Raw genomic sequence first — 23033 nt, 5'->3', positions numbered from 1 at the left:
TTTCCCAGCAAAAAGCCAGAGATAATAGAGCTGCTTTGCGCATCAATAAAGTACAGATGTCAAATGACTCCATGAAAAGGCAGCAGCAACAGGATAGCATTGATCCTAGCTCACGCATCGACTCCGATCTCTTTAAAGATCCATTAAAACAGAGGGAATCGGAACATGAGCAGGAATGGAAATTCAGACAGGTGTGTTGCGTTTAGAGTGTTTTGTTATTTTTCTTCCAGCTTCTTATTGCTTTGTTGGAATCTGTTGTAATAAAATCAATTTTCATCTTTCTTTGTAGAAGAGTATGAAGTCAGCCATTCTGCGTAGGAAGAAAATAGGTGCTATCAGAAGAGATGTTGCTTATAAATGTTAGAAAACTTTGTTTTAAAACTCTTAAATCCTGCCTATTATGAAAATAAGTTGTTCTTTCTCTGTATGGCTGGCTAGTGCCGTAGTTTGGTTTTTTATGTACCCTATATAGCAGTGCGCTTGTCCTGCAGACTGCTGCTTCAAACTGGGCTGGTTGTCCCTGGGAGCCCATTTCCCTCCCGTCAGTAACCTTTCATCTGAGTCTGAGGGTGGAAAGCAGCGCTGCTCTTTAGGCAGCCTGGGAAATGCTTCTTCCTAGGCAGTCAAGGTGCATGTCAAGGTAATCGAACGTTATAAACAGCTAGGCTCTCTGCTCCCATTGCCTTTAAATTTGCAATTTACAATTATTTATAATTGATCTTCGATGTGTCCTAAGGTTTTAATTATAGATTCAGTCATCAGAAAGATTTTTGCATACGCTGGACTTACAAGTGTCACCTTTTTCCTCATAATTTAAAACAGCAAATGCGGCAAAAAAGTAAGCAGCAAGCCAAAATAGAAGCCACGCAGAAGCTTGAACAAGTGAAAAATGAGCAGCAGCAGCAACAGCAGCAGCAACAACAGCAGCAGCAACAGTTTGGCTCACAACAGCTTCTGAACCAGTCTGGCTCAGATACACCGAGCAGCGGGATCCAGAGCCCCTTAACGCCCCAGGCTGGCAATGGCAGTATGTCTCCTGCACAACAGACATTCCATAAGGATCTCTTCACGAAGCAGCAGCTACCTGCTGCGCCTACATCAGCATCCTCAGACGATGTGTTCCTAAAACCGCAAGCCCCACCTCCTACCCCGACCCGAATCCCAGTACACGATTCACTGGCTCAGTCTCAGACTCCTCAGACGTCATCACAACAGATATTTTCTCCAGGTTCCACAAACACAAGGCCTCCTTCTCCGATGGATCCATATGCTAAAATGGTGGGAACGCCTAGACCAGCACCCATTAACCAAAACTTTGCTAGGAGGAGTTCCATCGCGCCGTTAGATCCCTGTGCACCGCAGTCGTCCGTCTCTAGGCCCGCTCAGGTCACCGAAGCATCAGCGAGCAGGCCATCACCCGTCAGGGACTCGTGTTCTTCCTCTCCAGGCAGCAGCGATCCCTATGCAAAGCCCCCAGACACACCCAGGCCCGTGATGGCACCGGAGCAGTTCTCCAAACCCTTGGGGGTCCCAAGGTTGCCTATAGCTATGGAGCAGTCGGGGAAGGTTCCTGGGAGCAGCGACCCGTTCACTAAGCCGGCACCTAGGACAGAGACGTTTCCAAGACAGAGAGTAACTTCTGCCGACGCGTACGCACGGCCACCGCTGGCTCCTACTCCTACTCCCGTCGATGGCAGCCCTGGGCCTTTCAAAACCCCGATGCGCCCACCTCAGTCCCCGCAAGATCCTTACACCTCGATGCCATCCACACCAAGGCGAGTCGCTGTCGATCCCTACGAGAGGCCCCCTTTGACACCCAGGCCGGTGGACAACTTCTCCCATAATCAGCCTAACGATCCATACAGCCAGCCTCCCCTCACCCCCCACCCTGCCATAAAGGAGCCTTTTGCCCACCCGCCCCGGATAGTGCGACAACAGAGCGATTCTTTCGCCCAGTCTGGACCCATTTCGAGGCCAGCTTCTCAGGACCCTTATGCCCAGCCTCCCGGGACTCCTCGCCCGGTTGCTGATCCATACGCCCAACCTCCAGGAACTCCTCGGCCCACCGCGGTTGATCCATACATGCAGCAGCCACCAACACCAAGACCTGCTCAGCCAGCGGATTTATTTGCTCAGTCCCCGGCAAATCAGAGACATTCTGATCCATACGCCCAACCTCCTGGAACACCCAGGCCAGTTCTTAATGATCCTTATGCTCAGCAACCAGCAACTCCAAGGCCAGGGATTCCAGAGAGTTTTAACAGGCCTGCAATGACAAGACCAGGACTGATGCCAAGTAGAGATCCTTTCCTGCAGGCACCACAGAGCAGGTTGCAGGGCACTTTTGTCAGGCCATCAGACCCGTGTTCTCAGACTCCCAGACCCCCAGGACCCGCAGTTACAGATTCATTCAGCCATGGCCCAAGTGCTCCAGCACGTGACCCGTATGATCAACCACCCATGACTCCGAGACCTCAGCCAGAATCCTTTGGAACTGCTCAGCTGGCCCATGACGCTGCTGAACAGCCACGGCCTGGATCGGAGGGCAGCTTCAATGCATCTGCAAATTCTCCAATGAGTTCTCAAGGACAACAGTTTCCCAAAGTTTCACAAGTTCCTGGCCCGGCACCCACTGCAGGAGTTACGGATACGCAGAACACCATGAATATGTCTCAAGCAGATACTGAGAAGTTAAGGCAGGTGAGAATAATGTTTAATTCCAATGGTATAAAAATTTCGTAAGTAGAAGAATTTCTCCGATTCTTGTTAATATTTGAAGTTCCTTGCCATTAAACACAGCTATATAATGTAGAATTATCTTCATTCACTTAGTATTTTAATTTGGTCCTCCTGAATAGAACCACAAAATATAGACTATAGAAACATCAGTACTTTTAAGGAGTTTGGAGGAGAAGATTTGAAAAGGAAGCAAAGACCTTCTTTGAAGCCATTGAAGATACAGATGGTTGGTCTGTAATAGCTCTTTTATTTACAGTGTGAGAAAAAAACACCTTGAAAGGACAATTTTATGTTATAATAGATGAGATATAGAACTGATTGTCAGTGATTTGTTCACTGCCTGAAAATGGGAGTAGAGGCAAAGATCTCAGAATACACATCTCGTTTCTTCAGCTGGCTGATGTGTTGAGGTGAATCTTACTATTGGTCACTGTTTTTCTGGAGGCACGTTCGCTCCAGGCTTTTGCCAGTGAGGTTTGGCAAACAGCTCTTCCTGAGACACAGAATTCCATTCAGCTTGTGGAAAACTGCTCAGTCTTTTGTTTGGAAGCAGCGATGGGAAGTGGATATATTGGGAAAAATTTATAAGATTTATTACACAGAGTCAGGGTAAATTCTGCAGCTTTCATGTAATCCTCTTGCTGAATTTAATTCAGTGGGCCTCTAGTCACCTTTCTGCCTCAGAATGCACTTTCTTCCTGTGATAAAAGGGCCTGCATTATTGGAATAGAAAAAGGAAAAGGGTTGCTTATATGTTAATTGGTAAAATGGGTTTACACTGTACACTTTCACAAAAGGTCTGGAGATTAAGTTGCGTTACCAGCATCTTGCACCATTTGATCCTTCTTCTAATTTATGAGTTGATTACCATAGGTTCTTTCCTCCAAAAGGCTTAACCTAGCGGAGTGTAACACTTCAAAATACGTCAACTGCAGTGTCAAGCACCATGATTTTTTTTCTTTTTAAAACAGCGCCAGAAATTACGCGAAATTATTCTACAGCAACAGCAGCAGAAGAAGAACGCGGTTCGTCAGGAAAAAGCCTTGCAGGAGGCAGCAGCTCCTGCTCATGCAGCTCCTCTTCAGCATTGGCAGCAAGACAACTTAAATCAAATTTTTAACCGCCCTCCTCCTCCGTACCCTGGGAATATTCGGTCCTCTGTTGTCCCTCCGGGTGGACCGAGGTTCGCCGTGTACCCAAAAGACCAACGTGGACCGTTTCCCGCTGATGGGCAGTTCAACAGGCCCCAGTTTCCAGGTGATATGAACACCATGGGGATGAGACCTCATGGCCTTAGGTAAGCTCTTTCTTCTCCTAAACCCAGAATATTACAAGGTAGTTCTACATTTACAGAAATTATAGTATTCTTGGTTTCATTTATAATGTATATGTTATCAAACATCAACTTCTGCCTGTGCCATTTTTACTGTGAATGCTGTGGTGTAAAATGAATGCCAGTATTGACGTACATTGCATCTCAGGATTAATCTTTTTCAGTATTTTGGTTTTATTTCAGTAGCTTGTAAATCCACACAATATTATTTTTTTTACACTGAGTTGCATTAACATGTAGTTTATTTATGAAGATAGTTCTTAATGTCAGTGTTTTCCATCCATTATTATTATTACTGGAATTGAAAACAGGTTGTTTATTAAACATAATTAAAGCAATTATTTTATTGTAGTCATAAAGCTCATTTAAATGTAAGCGTAATTATTCAAAATATTTATGTAAATATCTTAATGAATGCATCATGTAAAGCATTTTGGTGAATAGCTATTTAGTCAGATATGCTAGACTAGGCAGTCCTGAGACCAAAAAAAAAACCAAAGATGATTTAGTCTTTCATATTTGATTTCAGATATGGGTTTCCAGGAGGTGGCCATGGTCCACCATCCGGCCAAGAACGTTTCCTGGGTCCTCAGCAGCCGATGCAACGCCCGGGAGTTCCCCCGCAGCTCAGAAGATCTCTGTCTATTGACATGCCTCGGCCAGTGAGCAACCCGCAAATGAACAACGCGTCTGGGATCTCTCAACATTTTCCTCCGCAGGGAATTCCAGTTCAGCAGCACAACATCTTGGGTCAGGCGTTTATCGAGTTGCGGCACAGAGCTCCTGACGGGAGGCCAAGGCTGCCTTTTAATCCTTCCACTCCAAACGTGATGGATGCAGCAGCACAACACCAGCGACACACGGGGTTCATACCCAGGCAGGAGTTCCCGGGCCCCAGACAGGCAGAACCACTGAGACATAATTCGCAAGCTCTACCTAACCAGTTGCAGATGTCGACGAGTTTGGAGCACATGTCACAATCCCAGCAGGATCAAATCAATCCTGACAACCCACCTGCACTTGTAATACGTTCTCTAAGTCACCCACCAGTTGCTGATGCGTTCCCAGGACCACCTTTGTCTACGTCTGCACCAAGTGATGAATCTGCAAATTTGCAGATTCCCAACCAGCCAAGTGATGGTCTAGAAGAAAAGCTGGATCCTGATGATCCTGCTGTAAAGGATTTGGATGTGAAAGACCTTGAGGGGGTGGAAGTCAAGGATTTAGATGACGAGGATCTGGAAAATTTGAATCTAGACTCAGAGGATGGAAAAGGAGATGAACTGGACACTTTAGATAATTTGGAAACCAATGATCCTCACCTTGATGATCTTCTAAGATCTGGGGAATTCGATATAATTGCATACACAGACCCAGACCTTGATGTGGGGGATAAGAAAGGAATGTTTAATGAAGAACTAGATCTTAGTGTCCCTATTGATGACAAACTAGATATCCAGGGCAAGACAGAGGAACCAAAACAGAAAGAACAAAGTGATAAAACTGTTTCCCCTTCTGAGACCCAGTCTCCACAGAAGAAATCTGCTGCAACAAATGAAATTAAAACAGAAGTACTTTCCCCAAACACTCAGGAGGAAAAGAAGAATGAAAATGAAAAAAGTGAGGGAAATGCTGAATCCACAAGTGCTCAACAGGCTGCTGAAGTGGAGCTGAAGGATGGAGAAAAGGCTCCCGTGCAGGCTGCTAACCCAGAATTCCCTGATAAAACTACTGCTGTTCCTAGTCAAGAAGTAACTGTGCCCAGTCCAGATGCTCAGGGATCTGCTCCACTGCCTGTCCAAGGAGCAGTAAGTTCCTGCAGTATTTCTGGGTCCACACCAGTCCTCTCCAGTTTGCTGGCTAATGAAAGCTCCGATAACGCCGAAGCGACGACTCTGGGATCTCCATCTCAGTCTTTGCCAACACCACAAATAAACCACGCACCAGGTATTCCACAAACACTCATGACACCTGGCGGACAGATCTTGGAGAACACTTTAAATTCCAATTTGGCCATGGTTCCACGGATAAACCATAATTTTTCTCAAGGGTCACCCAATGCAGGATTTATTCAGGGTCAGACAGCTAATCATAACTTTGGGACGGGACAGACGTCTAATCAAACTGTGGCTGTAACAAATCGTCCCGGCCCTAGTGGCATATCTGGGCCCCAACAGATGATGCTCCCTCAACCATTAGCTCAGCAACAAAATCGAGAGCGACCGCTTCTGCTGGAGGAACAGCCGCTTCTTCTGCAGGACCTTTTGGATCAGGAGCGACAGGAGCAGCAGCAGCAGCGACAGATGCAAGCCATGATTCGCCAACGCTCGGAGCCCTTTTTCCCCAATATTGGTATGTGGCTGATCTACTGGTGTGTGTGTGTCCCAGTTAGTTGTATAAAAACACAACAATAAATAGCTAAATAATCCATAGCACTGAAGGAAACAGGTAGATACTTGGAGCTTGAAGGTGGCATAACAAAAACCAGCTTGTCTAGTCGTACATTGGGGGTCTGGAAATGGAGGATGTAGGTGAAATGTTGAACCCTTGTGGCAAGGCTGCTGTTGGTTTTACCAGGATCAGGGTAACTGTGTTACTGCTAATTTTTCTGGCATCAATTCTGTCACATATTCTCTTTATACTTCGATTTCTCATATGTGTTGTGGACTAAATGCACCCTTTGTAAATGAAATTAGATGATCAAGTGCATTAGCTGACCTTTTGATGTTTGATCTAGCAATTTTCTGTTTATGGTTGGTTTATTACATTTTTTTCAGTGTTAGTTTTTCTTAAGGAAAAGAATTAGTAAAAGCTGTGTTACTAACTCACAATGCAGCTGTGACGCAGAAATATCACCAATAATATCACATACTCAAAGAGTTTGAAATAATATCCAGTTTAATGTAACATAGCAGTTTGAGCATTCAGATCAAGACCATCACTATTATTTGTTATTAATGAAAAAGGAAATTTTTAGAAATGTGTTATTTGTGACTTCACTGGCCATCAAGGCTGTTGGTTCAAGATAGAAATCTAACCTGCCCCCTAAATCACAGTTCATCATTTGTGGTGTGGCCAGGACGTGCTGTAGCCACCCCAGGGGGGTGCAGTGCCCTCCAGAGATCCCTCCCAACCTCAGCCGTTCTGTAATCCCATTTATCCCGGGAGAGACGGCAGGAAAGAGGCCAAGTTCTCCATCTTAATAGTCTTTTCAGGTGCTGTATGTGGCTTCTGGCTGTAGTGCTACCGGTAATTACAGAGCCACTGAACAGGTTTTCTTTGTACATTAGTGGTGCTGTGTCGGTTTTGCCAACCGAACTCACAGAAACAACTCGTCTTCCTGATTCTTAAACCTCTAAATAGAATTTATTAACCTGTTGGGTCATAGGCCAAGTTTGGTTTAGAGCCCTTCTCAGATTGACCTGCTTTTTTCTTTGCATGTCATGGCTGAGAAGAACAGTTGCTGCTGGATTAATTTTCCTTTGGGGATATAGGAAACTACATATTAACCATGAATTTTGAAGTGGAGAAGACAAGTAGTGTGAAATAGTAATGCGGTGATGTTGTTTTACCGATGGTTGATGCATGGACTAGATCTAAATAAGTCAGTTCCAGTTAATAACATGTGATGTTCAGCCATGTAATACACTTTTACTGTTTTTCTTTTATAGACTTTGATGCAATTACTGATCCCATAATGAAAGCAAAAATGGTGGCTCTAAAGGGGATCAACAAAGTCATGGCACAGAGTAACATGGGGATGCCACCAATGGTTATGAACAGGTACGCAACGCTTGACACCGTTTGTTAGGGCTACAAAATGTAAAAGGAAATGATAGAGCTAAGGGAAACTGCACTGGAAATGGAAAATTGCAAAGTGGGAAAAGATATTTTTGTCGTAGTTCGTAGGCCATGCTAATACAAAATGACCTCCGAAGAATAAAACCAATGTGGCTGTGGAAACTATATATTTTTTTATAAAACTAAGGAGACTTGTGTTCCAGTTGTAATGTCATCAGTCAGAAGAGTCAGCATGGCTTCACTGCTGATGCTTTTCTTGTTTTTCCACTTATTTCCTGTGCATTGTGTTTGAAAAGTCTTGATGGCGATGTAACCATTAATCTCACATTGCAGCATATCATTTAATGTGAACTACAATTAAGATTTAGCCCAAGTAATGGAAGTTTCATCCTTTCTTAAATCTGTTCTGAGGACAAAAGGAGCTATGAACAGTGCAGGCTTCACCATGATATCTAAATCTGTTAAATCTCTCATTTATTATTTTGTATCATTATATATAAAATTCAAATCCATTTTGGTGGGGGTTTTTTTGTATATCTTCACTGTTGTAGCACAGTACGTCATATTTAATCTCTTTGCCAAGTGTAAAATGCAATAGTTTCAACCAACGGCGAAATGTTGTAGCATCAAATGAGAATTAGTATTCTCCAGATGTTGAAAAAGTTTGGTACAGAAGTTCAGGTAGATGTCTGTAAAATATCTAGACGCTTTGTTTAAGCTCAGTGAAACACGAGGTTGTCTCTCCCCTAAAATACCCACCAGCTTTTCAAATGATATTTTCACTTTCTGTTTATGTATCGATAGGTTTCCCTTTATGGGTCAGCCAGTGCCAGGGGCTCAGACCAGCGATGGCCAAAATCACATGCAGCAGGCGATTGCCCAGGTAATACAACTTGATGGGGGGGTTACAACAGAATTGCTTCATAATGATAACTAATGGGGGGGTTAAATTGAATCATGATTTAATTTCCTTGTCTGCATGCTTTCCTGAAATTTCTAGGACGGAAGTTTGACACCTCAGATGTCTAGGCCTAACCCTCCAAATTTCGGTCCTGGTTTTGTCAGTAAGTACAGCTTGAACAATTTATTTCATGTTATGTTTCTTTCTGTAGTTTTGTTGTTTTTTTAAATAAAATGACCATAAATAGCTCATGTCTCAAAAAAAAAAATCTCTTTAAAATTGTGTCATTTCATCATTACGGTACCAATTAAGAAAGTGGAACATAGTAAAAGATACTAACATTTTTTCTAGAAAGCTATCCCAAAAAAAAACACCACGAGGAAAGACAGAAACAGAATAAACAGGAAATTATCATTAGTTGGTTTGTGTGAGTATAGTAGTCTATTGACTGACAGACTTACCGGGCATTAGTTAAGCAAGACTGGCCAAGAAACACAATCTTTGAAAGTAGAAATACACAGTATTTTGCATTCCTTATTTCTGCTTGCCCTAGATCAATTATAAGTCCTAGTCTTTATGATGAGAAGGAGATTTATTATCAGAAATTAAAACTGAGCCTATGTTGGGAGAGGAGGACCATGTGTAAAAAAGTGCTTCTTTCACTGCAAAGACTTTACTTGATATTTATAAATAAAGTACAGAAGACCTTTGCCTTTTCCAGTAACTAAAATAGCAGTGCTAAATATGCCATGAGAAGCTTTAGTAGTGTTCTCTGTATTAATTATTGGTGAAATTAGCTGTGGCACTCAGCGGTGGCTTCGCTCTGATTGGGGGGGATGACGGTTCACCACACTTGAGAAAATCGGTTCCTCATTTCAACAGTAGTTACTCTTACCTGGAACTTGTTAATATTTCAGTACTCTCATTTGCACTTTCACGTTGCTCCCATCTGCAGTTGTTCTCCATCATTTCCACTCAATTGTCCCTTTAGGTGATTAGTTTTGCAGAATTTATTGTTGAAAGAATGGGCGCCCCTCGAGACTGCAGCTGGCTCTGAATTGATTTTGTTGAGCTGCTGGAGTCGATGGCTGTTCCTACCACAGTGGCTGTTAAAGTAGATGGTGGTGGGGACTGGAGCACATGGTTATATTGAAATCACCCTGTTGTGTAGGTATCTTTATTAAACAAGCTATCTCTACAAGGAAAATCCACACTGTATTCCTGGCAACCCAGCTCGCTGCCGTGATGCGATCATGACACAAGATACGGTCACCAAACCTTCTCCCTTGACTTCTGGGCGTATTGCGGATCAAATGTTACCAGACAGGATTGTTTTGCCTTGAGAAAAACATCTGAGAGCTCATAGCAGATGAGCATTGCTCATTTTTAAAGAGTAATGGCCCAGTTACAACCTAAATGAGAGAACGTTTGTTTGCGGGGAGCAAAAGGCACCGGTGCGGAAGACTGAGAGAAGGTTATTTTTACAAAGGCGGCAATATCTTTCTTTCATTTCATGAATATTTGATGGATGTTGAAGATTTTTTTTCTGTGAAGTAGTAATAAAAATAGATTTTTATGTATAAAACTCTTCTGCAGACACTAGAATTAATGAGGCCGTGTTTCCTGTAAATTTGTGTCCTCACTCCCTAATCTCTTTACCTCTACCTGGGCGCTTTCAGAGTCTTGCCACGTCCTGTCTTCCATGGCAGGGCAGGGACCACCAGGTTCTGTAGCTGCTTCCAAAGTCAGCAAGCGCACATTTACTGCTTAGACAGTGAGCTGGTGTCTCTTGAAAGTAAGGGACTAAGTTGAAACTGCTTTCTCTCAATAAAGGCAGTAATTTGGATCTCTGCTTTACTCAAATCACTCCAAGAGCTTAGTATGTCTTGAGGGCTCAACTCCTCAGTCTCATTTGGCTGAACCTAGTCAACAGTTTCATAAAACAAGGGGAGAACCTGATAAACTTTGTCCCTAAAAAGTAGGGTTGAGAACTCACCCCCAGGATGAGATCATATTTTATATCACTTCTCTTTAGATGATTCTCAACGAAAGCAATACGAGGAATGGCTGCAAGATACACAACAGCTTCTTCAAATGCAACAGAAGTACCTGGAGGAGCAAATTGGAGCACACAGAAAATCGAAAAAGGCACTCTCAGCAAAGCAGCGAACAGCCAAGAAAGCTGGCCGCGAGTTCCCAGAAGAAGATGCAGAACAGCTTAAACATGTTACTGAGCAGCAAAGTATGGTCCAAAAACAGCTGGAACAGGTAATCATCTGGAATCAAAACCGATCACCTTAATACTAAGCTGTCATACTGGTATGACTCACTGCTTTAAATCTCCTAAAAGATGAGCTGAAATGCTTAAATACAGTGGAACTTGTTTAAAGGGAGTCACTCCCTGTCATATTTTGTGTGTAACAGCATTACCCTGAATTGCTGGGGACACGAGTTGTAGGAGAATGTGCTACAGCACGAGGTAGGACAAAAAGCTGTGCTTTGGGAAGAGGAAAGGTTGCTTAGCAAAACCATTTGCATCCGAGTTCCTGGCACCATGAAAAGCACAAATGAATGATTCGGGCTGCGGAGGAGGAAATTCTGGGAGTGTAGGGCTCTGTGTTTCAGGCTTGAATGAACCTCATAGCTCGGGCTTTTTCAGGTGTCCTTATGTGATCAGAACCTCTTGGTTATACACCAGTTAAATGTTATTGTTTGAAAAGCTCTTTTCATTACATCTTTAATGTTAGTGTAGTTTTATGATCTGTCTGGTTCCTAGACTCTGATCATCAGTGTGTTATCTGTTATCGTATTATAGAATATTACAGGTCAAAGGGATATCTGGAGATTGTCTGGTCTCCTGATGAAAGCAGAATTGACCTCATGTTACCTTATCAGTCAAGTTTTCTAAGTCTCCAAGGGTAGATTTTCCAGGCTCTCTGGGCTCCAGTTCCAACGTGTAACCACTTTAACTGGGTTGTTTTGTGGTTTTTTTTTTCTTTCTTTATATTCAATGGGAATTTCAGTTGCTTCATCATGTAACAGTGATTATACTAAGTGAGATTAAAGTTAGACCTGTGATAGCTTTGATGAATCTATGGTTTGGCCAACAGTACTGAATGCTGTGTTCTTCAAGACATCATTTATAAATTATCTGGCGTGATGTTTCTTACAGTTTGGGTGGAAAATCTTTTCGTAGTCAGACATGCTGAACATGAAAATACTTTAGAATGATCCTTTATAATTATGAGGGGAAAAACTGGGAGTAGATGACTTCAAATGAAGTCCTTAGTGATATCTGACCCTCAAGTTCTTGCTCCTGTGTTGCTTCAAGACTGGGTATGCACTGGGTAGAATATTAGTTGGCTTGTCTCCACTATGTGGAAGGGGGATAGAGCAGATAAATTCTGTCCACATCATTTCTTCCTCTTTCTTTTTTTTAATGAATCATAAGTAGAAAAAGTACAAAAGAAATCACTTTAAGCGGTCTTATACATACGTCAATCTAGTCTTACAGGGGAGTTACACTGAAGTAATAGCTGCTAATCGTGACGTTGCTGGCAGATTCACTTAGTGCCCCAGAATTAAGGTTCTTTTATTTCTCATTTTTAAACTTAACTTTCATATGCTGCTGGTAAATGCCATTCATTCCCCTCCAGTTACTGATTTAGACCAGTCGTCCACATGCTAATCAGCACTTTGTTACACACCTAGTGAGAGCTTAAATAGGGTTTTCTTGAAGTATATTTTTAAGGACCTTCTATTTGAAGCAATTCACTCTCTTTCAAATCAGATCAAGTAATTCTTCTGTAATCAAGCTTCTGTTAGTTTTTGAATAAGGCCAAGTCTTTATGTATATATAGAAGGGCTCTAAGATCCCGGAGCTGATGTGCAGCGTGGGTTTGGGTGGCAGGTGCTGAGCCGTGCGGACACAGCCACGTTGTCCCTGCGGCCGGGACACTTCAACTGCTGCGGGTGGCGCGGAGCCCGCGCTCATCAGCTCTGCTCATAGTTCTCCCCAACACTGTTAACATCACCATGTCAATCTGCGCAGGGTGTCATTGGGTCCTCTCCGATCTCAGCTCATTCCAGGTACAGCCCCGTGGCTGATGGGCCCCTGCAGATGCTGGGAGGACACGGTGGTTTAGGCACCTCTTTGTCCAGGCGTGCGGAGCCAACAGGAGTTTCATGCTCTGCACCACCAATAAGTCCAGAGCGCTGGACTGGGCCGTGCAGATCCATCCCGTCGGTGGCTTTACGCAGTGACCCTGATGGTGTCAGTACCAAGCCAGAGCTTATAATTTATCTTGGTCTGGAGATTACCACGTCAGTAGCCTTCTGGTCCTGTGTTCTGGAGTTTCTCCTGCAGTATCTCCGTTGTCCTGAGCTTTCTGGCTTGTCCCTTGCCTCTGATAAATGAGAGTGTATCAAACATTTTTAATTATGGTATGGACTTTTTCTATCATACAAACAGCAACGAGAAGTAGTGAAAGTCACAATCTAATGAACAGAAGTGAGAGGGAGATTTTCTGTAACATATGTGTTATTAATCAGTGGATTACGAAGCCTTTTATTTTTTCAGAGTGGTATAGCTGGTATCTGTTGTGTTTCTTTTCTGGTTGACACTGTTGTATCTTCCCATTGGCTTCTCCTGCTTGCCTTAAAAATAAACTACCAAGCTTAACATTTAATGTCCAACTTGAGTTTATTTTCATCCTAAAATTTTAAATTTTCAAGCCATTTTCAGCTGCTGCGTGTGATGTTTGAGCATCTGCCTGTGAGTAAATGGGAATGTACCTCACTGTTTTGCCACGAACTTTTCAATTATGTAGTTTAAAAATCTTTGCTTATCTCTGAAGTTCATCCACCTCACTGCTTCCTTTCTCCTGTCTGTTCCCAACTGTTTTGCCGTGCGTGGTTGGTAAGATCTGTAGGACAAGGACCATGCATGGTTGATAAGATCTGTAAGACAAGGACCATTTTTGGTTTAGGTTTGTGTATTCTGTAGCACAGTGTAGTCTTGGTACATAAATTGCACTTGGAGGCGCTGTTATTTTTTCTGAAATTTTGGGATGGAGAATATTTCTAATTGAATAACAACATTTAGCCTCAAAATGGGAGCAAAATTAAGGCTGTGCAGAAGTGCTGGTTTTGCCTGCAGGTCATTGTCTACTGAAATGGTAATGGTGAGTTACACGTTTTATGCCGCTTACGTAGTCAGTACATGTCAGAGATGAATAATGACTTTTTTAATTTCTAGATTCGAAAGCAGCAGAAAGAGCATGCGGAACTAATTGAGGAATATCGCATCAAGCAGCAGCAGCAGCAGCAGTGCGGGATGGCCCCCCACGCGATGATGCCCGGTGTCCAGGCTCCACCGCCAATGGTTCCAGGAGGAACGACACCAGCAATGAATCAGCAAAGCTTCCCCATGGTGGCACAACAGCTCCAGCATCAGCAACACGCAGTGGTGATCCCCGGGCAATCCAACCCAACCAGGATGCCAAACTTACCTGGGTGGCAACCTGGAAATGCCCCTGCGAGTCATATTTCCATTAACCCAGCAAGGATGCAGCCTCCAATGACGCCGTTGCCAATTACTCCGGGTACACCAGCCCCTGTGCCTGCTCCAAACGCAACTGCACAGTCAGGGCCACCACCGAGGGTGGAGTTTGAGGACAATAACCCTTTTAGTGAAAGTTTTCAGGAGCGGGAAAGAAAGGAGCGTTTACGAGAGCAACAGGAACGGCAACGCATTCAGCTCATGCAGGAGGTGGATCGACAGAGGGCTTTGCAGCAGAGAATGGAACTGGAGCAGCACGGTATGATGGGCTCTGAATTAAATAACAAACCGCCCTTATCTCAGATACCTTTCTTTAATTCCGATCTACCTTGTGATTTCATACCAGCCCCCCGACCTCTTCAGCAGTCTCCACAGCACCAACAGCAGCAGATGGGGCAGATCCTGCAGCAAGGTCCTGTGACCTCGCCTCCCGCCACGAATTTTATGCAAAGCGGTGAGCGAAGGCCAGTGGGACCTACAGCTTTTGGACCCGATGGATCTGCTGTTCCAGGTGGAGCCCCTAATTTCCACAACGTGAAACAAACTCATGGGAATCTCCCTGGGGCCACCTTCACGCAGAACCAAGTCAGGTCTCCGTTTGCTTCGGCTGTACCTTCCCCCGCAGTGCTTGGCAGCGCTGCCCCGTGTGGTTCGGACACTGGTGCGCCCCAGGCAGCGAACTTCCCTGGGTCCAGCCAGTCTCTCATCCAGCTGTATTCTGACATCATCCCGGAGGAGAAAGGAAAAAAGAAAAGGACACGGAAAAAGAAAAAGGACGATGATGCCGAGTCAATAAAAGCCCCGTCAACTCCGCATTCAGATATAACTGCGCCATCGACTCCAACCGTTTCTGATTCTACCTCCACCCCCACAGTTAACACCCCCAATGAACTTTCCCGTCATCAAGATGAGCAAGAGTCAGCGGAGATAACGGGCCCATCAACCTCCAATGCAGGAGAGAGCCAGAGCTCTCCCGAGCTGGACTGCCAGCCCCAGAAACAGCCCAGCCTAAATCCAGAGACTGAAAAGGCTGCGCCAGATACACCCACCAGCATTCAGGAAGTTAAACTAGAAAAGGCGGAAGCTGATCAATGCTCGGATCAAGCTGAGCCTAAACCAGAAAATCCAGCCGGTATTAAGGTGGAAGAAGAGAAGGTCGCGTCACAACCTGCCTCTTCAGCTCCGAGTCCGGCACAACCAGCCAGCGTCCCAGCAGCGAAAGGGGAGTCGGGGAACGAATTGCTGAAACACTTGCTTAAAAATAAGAAGTCCTCATCTCTTCTAAATCAGAAATCGGAGAACAGCGGCCGAACAGAAGAGGAGGCTTCTGGGGATCCAAAGCTAACAGAGAAGCAGAATCCAGCTGAGGGAATGGTGAGCCTGGGCTGGGTTTGTTATACAAGGAAAAGCTGGTTTGTGCTTTCACAGCGGGTGTTGGGGAATAAATGGGGAGATAACCTACCTGCACAAGGGTGGAATAAGCAGCTCAGAGCAACTTTTACCTCCCTTCCTGTCTTTTCTCCATGAGTAAATCATGTGTGTTACAAAACAAGTTTGAATATGACTACGTAGATCAGTGTATTCAGAAATTATTAAAATGGAATTATATTTTCCCTAGATTGACATCTTTAAAAATGCCACTTCCTAACGTTTACCAAGGTTAAGGCAAGATTTTAGTTACCTATTAGGATGTTTCTGTACAGTATATGGTATATCTGTATGCTGGTTTTTCTGGGTCTCACACCCCTTCAGCTGCACGGTCTGGAGTCTTCTGTGAATGAACCAAGTCCATGCCCATTTTTAGCCTGTGAAAATCACATACTGTCTCTAATGTTAGTAGAGACTATGCTCTCGGATTTTTATCAAAAGCATGAAATCGTTACATCTCCTAAAATTGCTGGATTTCTGTGTTACAGAATATTTTTCTAATTAATTTTACTTTAATGGAAGGGAGCATTAATTCTTTATATTAATGGCATTATGTGATTTAACAATTTATAAAGTTCTTAAAAACAGAGCTAAAGGAAATTGCTTTCTGTGCAGGTAGGATACACTTTACACTTAGGTTTGCTGGTCGTTTTATTTTAATCCTTAATCTCTACTCAGTTTTGGTTTTGACTGCCTAAATACCCGAAACAAAATTTAAGCACATTCCAAATAAATAAAGACTAATAAAAATAAAGGTAATTGTGAGCAGCAGGTAATGTAGGTGTTAAAGATTCACAGTTAAAACAGGAATATGTGAGAGCACTTGTGGGGGTCATGGAAAGCTGTTTAAAATAATAACTGACAAAAAGAACTGGGACTTTCTTTTGGCTCACCACCATCTGCTGCATTACCAAGTCCCATTCTGATTGCTTTTCCACACCTATATGGTTTTGCAAATTCATACTGTACATATTTAGGCAAGTGTTACAAACCAGAATTGTTTCACTATGCTGTTTTTGTTTCTGACCTCAAAATACATTTGTATCGTATTAACTTACACAGCTTTTATCCGTCCCCATGTCTGCCTTTCATTATGGCCACGTGAAAATCTCTGCGGTTGCGTGCACATGTAACTTTACTTTGGCGAGTATTCAAAAGAAAATCTTTCTGGTGTGTGAGTTTTTAATGACGTTTTCAGATGTCATTGGTGTTAACGATAAATCATAATTCTGTGTGCGGGGACAGTTACAGTTGCCAGTGAGACAGCAAAGGAAGCAAACCGTAAAATACAGTTGGTTATCAATGAGATTTATTATAGCGTGTGTGTTCTTTTAGATGATCGTGCAGTAAATTTGAATGAACCGTGTATTAAAATGTCAAAAATTCTGCTTCACTTCCCATTCTTTGACCAGCAAACTGCAGGAAACCAGATGCAAGGTGCGTTTGGGTGCAGTAACAGCCAGCTGCAGAGAACAGATGGAGGACCTGAAACCAAGAAACAGAGAAACAAGCGCGCTCAGAGGACGGGAGAGAAGGCAGCGCCTCGCTCCAAGAAAAGGAAAAAAGAGGAAGAGGAGAAACAAGCTATTTACCCGAACGCTGATACATTCATCCAGTTAAAACAGGTAGGAGCGCAGGTGCTGCACGAAAACACTTGGAAGAGCGGGCTGCTCCTGATGGAAATGGAGTTGGTCATTAAGCTGAATTTTTGAGTGGAGAAAATGCAAACTTTCACACAACCAGGACATTCCAAGTTTTGGGGTTATTTCCATGTGGAAGATGTGCTGACATGGTGTTGGGCAGTCTCAGAGCTACATGGTTCCTGGCACCTCGGCTGATGTATGGAGATTTTCAATGTTTCTATGTCATAGTTATATTAATTTCTAACTTTTTATTTTCTTTCAATACAGCAACTTTCTCTTCTGCCTTTGATGGAGCCAATAATTGGAGTGAGCTTTGCACACTTTCTCCCCTATGGCAGCGGCCAGCTCAATGGTGGCAATCGGCTTGTAGGAAGCTTTGGCAGTGCTACTCTTGATGGGGCTTCAGATTACTACTCCCAGCTCATTTACAAGGTGCGGCTTAACTCTGGATTTCCATTGTGTAGGGAAAAAAGGTTCATGACATTTATTACTACTAGTTGGGTAGAGTTCCTGCTTCTTATGAAGGCAGCAGAAAATAGCTTTCTGTTGATAGACTAGCTAGGTGGTGCAGTGCTGAAACAGCCACCATTGTTTTACACTGAAAGTGGAAATCAGTTCTGGGAACTGTGTTGTAAACTAATTAAAAGCTACAAGTATTGCTTTTACAAATGGGTGCTAAATGGTGAAAATTGTAATTACAGTTTTATGAAGCAGAAAAGGCTGGGTTTGCAGTAGTTCACAATCACTGAAAGCATTAAAGCTTTTCTTAATGCGATTTAAATGGGAAAAAGACTTTCCTCATTTGTCCACTAGGCCCTAACAAAGAACCTGAGAACTCTGAACAAAATAGACTGTTGACGAGCTAATAACGCCCAGAATTTAAAACTCAGTCTCTGAGATGAAAGCTGCAATATTGGCAGAGCAGCAAGATAGCAAACAGACAGAATCAAATCTGCTGCTTGGCTGCCCTAACACAGGGCGTTTCAGAAAGATGGACCCAATTTGAAATCACTCTGCTTTGAAACTGGGTCCATCTTTTTGAAACAGCCTATATAAAAACTTCAGTAACTTCTTTAAAACCAGTGGTGGTTACTCCAGCCTTACACGGCATGTAAGCTGAGAATGTGTCCCAGCAGAAATAGCTGCTGTGGTCAAAAGTGAATAATAAGTATTAGTTTCATAGGCATGACTGCAACAAGAACAGATACTGAAGTTCTCCTTTAATTTTCATTTAAAATATGAGCAGTTAAGTAAGCCGGTGAGAAGGAGCCTGGAATATGGTAACTGCTTCCGTGAAAGCTCGTCCTGAGCTAAATGTGAATTAGCTTCTCTTTTAGTGAAAATCGGGCAAGCTGACTTGTTTGTGCTGATGGAGAGTCAGTGCAGAATAGCGATCCCAATCTTAAGTTCAGGCCTTTGCTTAAACTGTAGGAACTTGTTCGGGCTCGCAAACTTTTCCTAAAAATATTCTCTGTGCTTTTCTGTAAATAATTTAGATACATCTTCTTTCAGTAATACATACTCATTGTGTAAACTATTTCTCTGTTAATATCACTGGTACAAGAAAAGCAAAGTGTTGTGTCTTTTATAGTAGCTACTTTTATGTACTGGGTCACATACTTGACAATTAATTATCGCTGCTTATCAGTGCTGCCTCTAGGTGTTAAAGTATTTGAGTGGGTTATATTATCTAGTATTAGAAGGCGAGTTTTCACCTTGTCTTCCACAGCTGATTTACAGTTCTTTACTCTCATGCAGCAGAACAATCTGAGCAATCCCCCAACACCCCCGGCTTCTCTTCCTCCCACACCGCCCCCGGTGCCGTGCCAGAAGTTGGTAAATGGCTTTGCAACCACCGAGGAGCTGGCTGGCAAGGCTGGGATGTTGGGAGGTCACGACGGTAAGACTAATGTGTATTGTTTCTGTAATAAATGAGCCATGCTTGTAGCAAATTGTGAAATAGATAACTGGGATGCCAGACTCCTTAAGGCTGTAATCATTAATATCCAGCTTTGTTTTACACTGGTATAATATCATAGAATGTCCTGAGTGGGAAGGGACCCACAAGGATCATCGAGTCCAACTCCTGTCCCTGCACAGGACAACCCCACAGTTCACACCGTGTGTCTGAGGGTGTTGTCCAGTCTCTTCTTGAACACTGTCAGGCTTGGGGCCGTGACACCTCCCTGGGGAGCCTGTTCCAGTGTCCAGCACCCTCTGGGTGAAGAACCTTTCCCTGATGTCCAACCTAAACCTCCCCTGGCACATCTTCCTGCCATTCCCTGGGTTCTGTCATCGGTCACTAAAGAGAAATGTCAAATGATAGCCTCTGCCCCATGCCCTTTTGAAAGCATCTTGAGAGCTAGAAGCACCCTTAAGAAATTAAAAAGAAAACCTTGAAGTCAGATTTTTATGTCCAGTAAAATGACCAGTTGGTTGAGTGAGCTCAAAAGCGGACTACCCAAAATGTACCCTGAGCAGGCTCTGTATGTAATCAGCATGAGGTTTTTGATACTTGTAATTTGGTCAATTAAAATTGCTTTCTATTCAGTAAAACTTTATACTGCCTCTTCATAAGAGTTCAGTGACTAAAATCCTCTTTTCCTGCCCCTTTTCCATTTTTGTAACAAAGTTTTTGATTTATTTTTTAAGTAAAACAACAATCCTCTGGTACTGTCAGAAGGCACACTCCAGAGCCCTTCAAGCCCTTTTTGCTCAAAATTTGCAGTTCTTTGTAAATATGGAGATTAATCACAAATGGTCAAAAATGTTTGAACTCCAAGTGGATGGGAGTGGTGTTACCATCTGCTCTAACACCTGGGTTGTATCAGGGAGCCACCGATACCCCGATATACACTATATATCTCAATGGAGAGCTGTGCAGATGTCTCATTGTGCTGTTTCTGGTTTTAGTTACCAAAGCTCTGGGACCAAAGCAGTTCCAGTTGCCTTTCAGACCACAAGATGATTTATTAGCAAGAGCGATGGCTCAGGGCCCTAAAACTGTGGATGTTCCTGCTTCGCTTCCAACACCACCTCACAACAACCAGGAGGAGTTAAGGTGGGTTTTCCCTGACATCTTCAAAACCGTATTTGGGGCAGATTCTATGATGTTTTAGTAGAGATGAGGCTGTGGAGGTGGGAGGAGACAAAGAAACTGTCACAGTACAGAGAAGGTAATGGGGTCATTTGTCCTGGTTAACCACGTGTTAAGAGCAGCATAGAGAAATGGGTGACTTCTGCCATTGCTGGACTCTACATTCTGTTAAATGGTTAAGAATGCTTCTCTTTATACGTCTTTCCCAAGAAACCACCATGTGCAATGGGGTGTGAGGTACCCAGAAGTAATGACCTACCCCATCATTGTGTTCCATGACTAGTCACGAGAAGCAAGTTCATTGTAGCTCCCTGTTGTGATTTATAACTTTGGCTTCTTCAAGATTTATAGAACATTTCCAAATGGTCTATTTTGGGTTTTGTTCCAGGGTTCAAGATCACTGTGAGGACAGGGACACTCCTGACAGCTTTGTTCCTTCTTCCTCTCCTGAAAGCGTGGTGGGAATGGAGATCAGTAGGTATCCCGACCTGTCGGTGGTGAAGGAGGAGAACCCAGAACCCGTCCCGTCTCCCATCATTCCCATCCTGCCCAGCAGTACTGGGAAAGGTGAGACTGCAGCAGAGCAAACAGAACTAGGCTGGGCTTTTTTTGCATTCACATGTCTGTAGGATTAACCTGGTGTATTTTGTTTAATTTTCAGGTTCAGAAGCCAAAAGGGATTACATAAAATCAGAACCCGGTTCAGGAGCGTTACCTGGTTCTGGCTTCTTTGCCTCTCAGCTTGGACCATCCCAGAATGGTCCTAAATCTGGCCTTATATCTGTAGCAATTACTTTACATCCCACAGCTGCTGAGGTAAAATAAATAAGTTTGTATTACATATCTGCAGTACAACAACATTTAATGTATTTTATATATAGTGAATCTGAAGGGCTTATAGCATAGTACCATAAAGCAGCTGTCTCAGTCTGATAATTTACATTAGTGCTGTCTTAACTGCCTGATGAAAACAAAGTTATGTTTTTATTCTTGTCCTTAGAACATTAGTGGCGTTGTAGCGGCGTTCTCCAACCTGCTCCACGTCAGAATTCCCAACAGTTACGAGGTCAGTAACGCTCCGGACGTCCCGTCCTCCGTGGGCAGCGCCAGCACTCACAGGGTGACCCCGTCTCTGGAGTACAGGCAGCGCCTGCTGCTCCAGGGCCCCGCGGCAGCGCCCGGGGGACCTGCCCGCATCGGGTCCTACGGGCTGAAGCAGCCGAATGTGCCGTTCCCCGCAAACAGCAACGGTGAGTGTGACTCAGTGATCCTCAGCGTCTCTTCCAACCAAAATGTTCTATGGTTCTATGAGTAGACACCGATTCTTTTCAGTTTTCAGTACCAAAATTTTAACTTGAGTCTGTATTAATGCATTTGAGCCTTATAAATTCACTCTCTAGAATTTAATAATTGATTCTTGTTTTAAATAATACTTAAGTGATCAGTGCATGTGCACCTGCTCCTGATCTTAACCATGACTTCATAGGTCTGATCCACCTCTGGTTTCCATTGTGTTATCTACATCACTGTCAGAGAGGTATTTCTTCCAGTGGTTCCCAGCATCATCAGGGGTTTTTTGGTCTGATTTTAAATCCATCATTCACAAAGATTGTTCCTGTGCTGGAAAAGTTGACTAGTTGTTTAAGCATATATTCCTATGTTGGTTTAGTTATGAATATCTTAAACAAAAATGTATTTTTGCTTCGTTCACACAGTTGGTTTTGGTCTAGTTTAAACCATTTCCCCATGAGTTTAAAGCTTGCCTTCCACGCCCTACCCAGGAGAACACCGTGACATCTCAGCAACTGGGTTCGATCTGATGCAGCTTCTAACAGACGTATGGATTTTCTAGGTATAGCTGGCTACAAGGATCATGGTCAGAATATAGCAGAAGGCTCAGCTTTGAGACCTCGCTGGTGCTCCCATTGCAAAGTGGTGGTTCTCGGCAGCGGGGTGCGGAAATCCTTGAAGGACCTTCCTTTCCTGAAACAGGTGCGGCCGGGGATGTGGCGTTTCTTGCATGTGATGCTGAACGAGCAAACCAAGCGACAAAGACAAATAACTGTGCTCTCCCTTCTGTGTGTGGACTAATTCAGAGTGGGACATTCGGGCACATTTGTTGTACAAATAAGAAATGTCAAAGTTGCTACTTATATAATATGAATTTCAGTAAATCTCATAAAGCAGGTCCCATACATGGCAGCTTCCTAAATTCTGCTCCTAACCTCTTTCCATGACCACTTCAGGGACCTTTATTCGCAAAGAGCTTATTGGCAAGGCAGCCCCATATTGCCATGTCAGGAAATACTGTAACAGCAAGAATAATTGTACTTTTCTGAGAAGGAGTTGGACTTAGGTCTCTTGTATTTTCATGGGGAACTGTCATTCATTCAAAAAGTACCATTGCTCTTTCAATGAGATGGAGATATTTAGGCAACAAAGCTGTATAGACAGAATTTATATACAAAAGTAAAGGGTCCATGTAGTCAGCAAAGCGCTGAATTCCCAGGGGTGTTTTGCAGATGGATCGG

At 43.5% G+C, this 23033-nt stretch overlaps 1 protein-coding gene across 17 annotated transcripts in view; it reads left to right on the top strand.

Moving 5' to 3' along the window:
* KMT2C (lysine methyltransferase 2C) overlaps window positions 1–23033 on the top strand; it is a 204705-nt gene that overhangs the window by 171541 nt on the left and 10131 nt on the right. For 15 of the 17 annotated variants that reach the window (XM_065050408.1, XM_065050407.1, XM_065050411.1 and 12 more), the window contains 17 exons: window positions 9–191; window positions 823–2700; window positions 3711–4036; window positions 4602–6424; window positions 7744–7855; window positions 8678–8756; window positions 8874–8937; window positions 10810–11042; window positions 14032–15708; window positions 17175–17387; window positions 17673–17837; window positions 19164–19305; window positions 20319–20466; window positions 20891–21069; window positions 21164–21318; window positions 21503–21752; window positions 22355–22494. In XM_065050408.1, the coding sequence (XP_064906480.1) occupies window positions 9–191; window positions 823–2700; window positions 3711–4036; window positions 4602–6424; window positions 7744–7855; window positions 8678–8756; window positions 8874–8937; window positions 10810–11042; window positions 14032–15708; window positions 17175–17387; window positions 17673–17837; window positions 19164–19305; window positions 20319–20466; window positions 20891–21069; window positions 21164–21318; window positions 21503–21752; window positions 22355–22494 (7767 nt within the window). The remainder of the gene's footprint in view (window positions 1–8; window positions 192–822; window positions 2701–3710; window positions 4037–4601; window positions 6425–7743; window positions 7856–8677; window positions 8757–8873; window positions 8938–10809; window positions 11043–14031; window positions 15709–17174; window positions 17388–17672; window positions 17838–19163; window positions 19306–20318; window positions 20467–20890; window positions 21070–21163; window positions 21319–21502; window positions 21753–22354; window positions 22495–23033) is intronic. The other 2 variants (XM_065050406.1, XM_065050400.1) reach the window with 2 other exon arrangements.

The sequence above is a fragment of the Columba livia genome, chromosome 2 (genome assembly GCF_036013475.1).
Source record: "Columba livia isolate bColLiv1 breed racing homer chromosome 2, bColLiv1.pat.W.v2, whole genome shotgun sequence".
Taxonomy (NCBI): domain Eukaryota; kingdom Metazoa; phylum Chordata; class Aves; order Columbiformes; family Columbidae; genus Columba; species Columba livia.
This window is presented reverse-complemented; position numbering and strand designations above follow the sequence as displayed.